Here is a 7,235-nt window from a genome sequence, read left to right on the forward strand (position 1 = left end):
TCTCTGTGTCTCTCTGTCTCTGTCTCTCTCTCTGTGTCTCTGTCTCTGTCTCTCTCTCTCTCTCTCTCTCTCTCTCTCTCTCTCTCTCTCTTTCTCTCTCTCTCTTCTTTGCCCCTGACTGCTTCTTCCAGACCCTCACCCTCCCACCCCTGGCACAAACCCACTGTCACAAGGTTCTTCATGTTCCCTGATCTTTTTAATCTTCTTTGTCACTCACTTTGACTCATCATTAGAGACTTTCTATTCATCTATTTCACCTATCCATCTGTCTTCATATTTTCTTGATCTCCTCCTTTCTTCTTATCTTTTCATGCCTTCATCATCAACTCCCTTGCTCCCATCCTGGACCTTACCTTCACCAGAATTTAACACCTCATTGCTATCTCAAAGTTGGACTTTTTCTCTGGGCACTAACCACTTTTTCTTCCTTGACACTGGGACATCCCTAAGGCATCTCTTATTCCTTGTGTCCCCCTCCTAGGTCTGACTCAGATTTGCAGTGGTCTCTGTTCTTCACAGGAGAGACTAAGAATTCTGAGTAATACTTCTCTCCTTTTCATATCGCATTTCTGCTTCATCGTCCTGTCATATCACTCTCATGTGATCTCTCATTTCTATGTATGTCTTTCCACTTCCACCAGCACTCCAGTTCCAGTGCATGGTGCCATCATCTTACTCCTGGGTTTCCAAATAGCCTTCTACCTCTTCTACTTAGCCATCCTCCTTTTACACTGGAGTCACACTCTTTCCCAAGTTTGTGTCTTACACTAGCCACCTGTTTTAAAACATCATTCCTTCCTTAGTACATTTGGATGGTATCTCAATACTCTTAGTATACAGACCAAAAGTTGTGCTGTGGCTCATATAGTTCTGTGTGAGCTGGCTCATTGCTAGCCTTCCTTGGAACCATCTTTCCTCTGGTTCTCCCTTCTCTAGTTATAGCACTCAGTGACTGTGTACAATCTGTTTTCTTTGAAAGTTCATATATCCCAAAAATTGATACTTCTATTTCTGCTTAATATAAAGCAGAAATTTTATATCATCTGCTCTTAGTGTTCCCTCAAATTTCACTTATAATGACATATTAGACTGTGGATACCGATAAAGTTTGGCATAAACAGGCTTCAGTATAAAGGTACCAGAACTGAATTCTCAGATTTTATGTTGATAAATATGTGGCATAATCTGGCAATGTCTTAGCTCCCAGAGGCATGCCAGAGTAAAGTCTCACCTCCACGTTATCTGATTAGGAAGCACTATAACTGAATCAAAGTAGCTTGTGTTAAACCTTCTTTCAAAAAACTGATATCTTTTGGATACAAGAAACTCTCTGAAGTTTTAAAAGTTTTGAAAACATTTTTCATTAAACTATGAGACATCAAGGAGTTGAAACTATTTAATTTCTGAACTGCTGTCAATTTTTGTTTAGTTTCAATATGGAAATCAGAAGTTATATGGGAACTGCTTAAATGGCAGGAGGGACACAGGAGTGTCACATGATCAGCTGCTTATTTTATCAAGACTATTAAATATCATACAGAGCATGATTCATTTTGATGGAATCAATTAATGTAGTGGCATATCAAACATTTGTGAATCATTTTTTATTAGGAGAGCAACTTGACTCTAAAGAGTTGCACCTCTTTATTTTTAGATGGCTTAATCCCAAAGCTCATTTAGAGTTTCCTGTTTTCCTTCTTTTACTCTTGGATTCAAATGCTGATCATTTTTCACATTTGCAGCTGTTATGAACCCAAATGCTAATATGCAAAGGAAGGAAATAATATGAACCGATTACAACTGTGCCAGACCTGCATGCCACCACCTCATGCTTTGTTTCTCAAGCCATCCATAGGATGCACCCGCTGTTGACATAAACAGGGCTTTATGTTTAGAAAAGATGGCATGTAATTACCTTTCCCTTAAGCCTAGGATACCTTATGTTTAAACATCAAGGCTAATATATATATATATATATATATATATATATATATCTTTTTTTACCATGAAACTTGATATTTCTCTCCTTAGTTGAATGAATGCATTTTTCTGAAACCACAAAAATCTGCCTTCTTCTTTCCAGTCAGATTCCTGGGCATGAATAAGTATGTTTTGGTCTGAAATATCTGTAGTGGCCCAGTGTGTATTTTTTTCCCAGTGTGTATTGGTCAATTACTTTCCTGGCCTTCCCTTCCAGGTCATTCATGTTTGTGTGTCCTGATGTTTGTATGCATTAGCAAACACACACACACACACACACACACACACACACAAACCACCATCATTATCTCTGTTGAGGGAATGTAAACATCGCTCTCTGCAGAAATGCTCATTCTGTTTAGGCCAGTTCAAGAAAGTATTTATAGGCCAATATCAACACCACTGTTCTCCTTTAAAAGATAGTACATTGCTAGTACAGTAGAATTTCTTTACTTGTGCCTTCACTTTCCCTGGTTTCAGTTACTCATAGTCAACTGTGGTGCAAAAATATTAAATAGAAAACTATAAAAATAAGGAATTCATAAATGTTAAGTAACTGTAAAAACAAAATTAATTAATTCATTAATTAATGTTTCGCAGTAGTGGAGATTGAACCGAGGGCCTTAACACTAAGTAACATCCTCAGTCCTTTTCTTCAATTTTAATTTTGAGACAAGGTCTCAATGAGTCATTAAGATGCCCAGTCTTGGGGCCAAGGAGATGGCTCAGTAGAATAAGCGCTTCCCTGGCAAGCACAAGGGCCTGAGTTCAATCCCTGATTCTGAAAAAAAAAAAAAAAAAAAGATGCCCAGCCTGGGTTCCAAATTGTGATCTTCTTCCCTTGACTCCACAGAGTTTCTGGGATTACAGGTGTGCACCATCATGCCTGGATAAATTATATTATAGTATATTGTAATAATCATTCTACTTTAATGTTAGTCATTGCTAATCATTGTTAATTTCTTCTGTCTGTGTTTTTGAATTGAACTTTGTTATAGATTTGTATGTATATATAGAAGAAAGCATATGCGGTTTAGAACTATCCATGATTTTGGATTTCCCTGCATCATCTTTGGAATATATCTACAGGGAATAGGGCAAGACAGTTGTACCAACCTGAATATTTCCTTAAATACAATATTCATACAGAAAACTGTCTATTTTAGGTAAGTGTACCACACCGCAGAAACAGAGTGAGCAAAAACTCTGGAAGAGTAATGCTGGATGCTAATATTCAAGACATTGAAAATAAGTGTAGTGACAATCAACCAATTAAATATAATACAATATTTTTGGACAATGGTATGCAGCTTGACAGCCCCCTGCCTTCACTATTTTAAGGGCAGATTTTCCTGGGATAGGACATGGTCTACTGACTAGTCTGCTGAATATGAACCAAGGTTCTCATTTTAGAAGTTACATGAGACCAATGGACTCATACCTCTTTTAGACTAATGGCCTTATACTACGTGAGTTTGAGGACTATGTATTGTGTGTGTGTGTGTGTGTGTGTGTGTGTGTGTGATTGCTATTTTGTTTTGTGCAGTGCTAGAGATAGAATCTAGGGAGTTGTGTATGCTGCGAAAACACTGTATCTATGAAGTGTACTTCTAGGCCCTTGGGTATAGAATTTCTGGGGTACAATCCAGAGTAGGCATCATTGATGCTTTAACTTCCTTGGTGCTTTGTTTACTGGGGGGGGGGTTCACCAGAAATTGAACTCAGGACCTTCCACTTCCAGGCAGATGTTTGTACCACTGAGCTATATTTCTGATCCAGTGTTTTCATTTCCTTATGACAATTTGAGGTAAACATTTGAAATAGCTGGAAGTATTTTAGCTTGAGGCAGTCCTGCTGGCATCTACTGAGTAGAGGTCATGGATTCTGCTAAGCACCCAACAATAAACAGCACAATCCCTATCAAGAAGACTTTTTCCATTTAAATGTCAATAATAAGGGCAAGAAATATCCCCCTAAGGAAACAAAACAATGATGTTCCACTCTTCAGGATTCTTCACCAAACATCAAGAACCAGTGTCATGATTCTTAAGGCACATTTCAAGACACAGATATAGTGACTGGTATCAGTGCTGTGGAATAGCTTTTGTTCAGTACTGATCATAATGTATTTATTTTTAAAATTCTTTCACTGTTCCCACCATTTTTCAAGCAGAAATTCAATCACTACAGAAAAGGCCTCAAAGGTGAGACATGTTTATCCTCATTCCACATTCATTCACCATGTCACATAAAATGAAAATATATTCATATGATCACACCATTCAACGATCATCTCATATGATAACACAAGAAAAAAACCACAAAAATGGGCTGTGCTAATAGAGGCCAGGTGACCATTATGCAGGCTCAGAGAATATTAGTTGAAAATGACCATAAATATCTCTGAAAGGGTGGCTAGCGTGTCAATTCTCTGAATAGACACAGAAGGGCACATGAAATGCATGAAAGTCAGCAAGTCTGAAAACATATGGGGTGAAAAATCAGCATGCTATTTTCTGACATGAAAATGCTGAGAATGGCACATCTTCTATCACCCATGAGGCTGAGACTGTTTCTCTTGCTAGCTATGGTGGGCAACACAAAATCTTTTTCATTCAACTAGCCCTGCCTGTCTGAATTTGCCAGACAGCTGGTTAGTGTTAGTGACACTGTCCATGGCTCCTCGATCCAGGTCATTTTTTATGCATAGCTGATTGACCAAAATAATTGGAACCATAAATTTGGCAAAAGTCATACTATGCTCAAACCAGCTGAATTCATCAGTTCAGCACAGGGACACTCACAGAAGAGTAGACCAAAACAATACTTAATGACATTCCATCATGGAAATCCAGTTTGCATAATAGAACTGAACCACATAATTCTATGTGATTCAAAACTCTCACCAAATTCAACCATTACACTCCATGGAAGATACTTTCACTTTAGTTATCTATCCTTTACCTTTGTCTTTGTTTTTCTCTTTTCCTAGGGAATCCAGTTTCTTTCTCAAAGATTTCTTTCTCTTTTGTCCATCTGTAAATATAAAGAAAACAAGAAGTTGTAAAAATAAGCATTCACATGATATTTTACATTATAAATAATTATATTTGAACAAAAGTATGTCTTTTACTTTGCTTACAGCTTGTCACTTTATATAGAGGACCTGCTCTGAGAGTACATGAAAATCTCTGACATGGTTAGCCTATATAGATAGTATCTTTTTATATTGTCTACAATTTTCTTACAGTCATAGGAAGTGCAAGAAAGTTCGTTCTTCAAATACAACTTACCATTGACATGTAGATGTTTGCTTTCACTGTTATATACTTCTTTTCCTACTCTCCATGGGTGTGCAAATTGAACCAAATCTTCATGAGAGATAACACAATATATATGGTGTTTATGAGCTACTACAATGTAACTAGATAAGGAAATGCATTTGTGTTCTGCAGAAATGAAGTCTATTTTTCTACCATTTACTGACTGTGTCATTTTGGACAAGTCTGAGTCCTTGCTAATCAAATAAGAATGCCATGTAGTTGTGCGAGTTCAATGAAACAATGCATATAAATTGCTTAATGTCCGTTCTGATATGTGTTCATAGATTTCCGTCTACTTAGTGGTGCTTGTATAGTATTCCATGGTTTAGCAGCACTGTAGCACTTTGCATAATCATTCGTCCATCGATGGATGTTGGTGTTTTTATAATTATTCACTATAATAAATACAGAATATTTCTTTCTGAGGAATTTCTGCCATGTTCTGGGAAGCCCCAGACCCAGTCCTAGCCCAGGCCCGGTGAGTGTGTGAAAGAGCTTCCGGCAACCCTGTGCTGGTGTGGACTACTGGTGCCAGCCCAGGCACAGGGTGGGAGACACCCTCTTTAACCCTCTTGGGACACCACCTATTACACTGTAGTACCACACCACCCTGCCCACACAGTAGGAATTTCTGTCCCTTTCTGGGAAACCCCAGATCTAGTCCTAGTCCAGGCCCAGTGAGTGTGTGGGATAGCTGCCTCTCCACCCTACTCCACCTTGTCTCCTCCAGACTCAGCTCAGGCCTGGCATATAGGCCTGTGGTGAAACCCTGCAGCTACAATCCCTACAGAGAATGTAGGGGACAGAACCACCCAGCTAGTCCAGGAGCAGAACATCTTGCCAGAGGGGAACAACAGATTCACCCTCAAAGGCAGCAGCAGGAAGGAGTTGAGCACAGCAGCCAGACTCAAGCCACACACAACTGGATAAATCCAAATTTGTAGATCTGCACCTGAACTTCAGTACATGCTAAGGTTATAACTGAAACAAAGATCTACAACAAAGGTCAGAAGACAGTGCAATACAAAATGATAATGAGAAGGAACAAAATGGAATCTCAGAACCCAAGCCCACCCATAACAAGTGCAGAGGACACTAACACAGAACAAACTGGGAATCACACAGCTGAAAGCAATGAATCAACAGCTTCTGAGATAAAGAAACAGCTGCATAAAGGTATAGAGGAACTCAGACTGGAAATCAAAAAAGAAATCCCTGAATTAATAACATCTGCAGTAAAGAATCAAATGCAGAAACATATGGAGGAAAACCAATGCCCACCCAGAACAAGTGCAGAGGACACAAGCTCAGCTCAAATGTATGAATTAATAGTGTCGACAGTAAGTAAGCCACAGCAGAAACTCATAGAGGAAATCAGAGCGGAATTCTTTTCTACTAGCTCAGCTCAAATGTAAGTAATGATAGCATCGATAGTAAATAAGCAACAGCAGAAAGTTATAGAGTAACTCAGAGAGGAATTATTTTCTAAAATAAAAAAGAATACTCGAACTCATAGCATCTGAAGTAAAGAATCAACTATAAAAAACATAGGGAGGAAGCCCAATCTGAAAAAAACACTGCAGTAAAAGAATTTATAACTGTTTCTACAAAAGACATTGATAAAAAAATAGAGGAGATTAGGAAAATAATGGATTCCTTGAATGAGCAATACAGGAAAGAAATAGATCGTATGAAGGAGAATCAAAGAGATATAGAGGAAATTAAAATCTCAATCACAAGCTTGCAAAACTATTTAAATGAAAGTGAAGACAGAGCTTCAGATCTTGAAGATTCTGGTGTACCTAGTGAAAAGGCAAGAAAGGATCTCTTAAAAACAATGAGGATCCAGGAAAAAATAGTCCATCACCTGCAAGATGATGCAAAGATGGACAATGTGAGACTAATAGGCATCAATGAGAAAGAAGGAGTCAA

At 38.3% G+C, this 7,235-nt stretch overlaps 1 protein-coding gene across 2 annotated transcripts in view; it reads right to left on the reverse strand.

Annotated features, from left to right (window-relative positions):
• Arhgap6 (Rho GTPase activating protein 6) overlaps positions 1–7,235 on the reverse strand; it is a 626,968-nt gene that overhangs the window by 60,659 nt on the left and 559,074 nt on the right. For both annotated transcript variants that reach the window (XM_004635035.2, XM_023719549.1), the window contains exon 3: positions 4,945–5,016. In XM_004635035.2, the coding sequence (XP_004635092.1) occupies positions 4,945–5,016 (72 nt within the window). The remainder of the gene's footprint in view (positions 1–4,944; positions 5,017–7,235) is intronic.

The sequence above is a fragment of the Octodon degus genome, unplaced genomic scaffold (assembly GCF_000260255.1).
Source record: "Octodon degus isolate 3935 unplaced genomic scaffold, OctDeg1.0 scaffold00069, whole genome shotgun sequence".
Classification (NCBI taxonomy): domain Eukaryota; kingdom Metazoa; phylum Chordata; class Mammalia; order Rodentia; family Octodontidae; genus Octodon; species Octodon degus.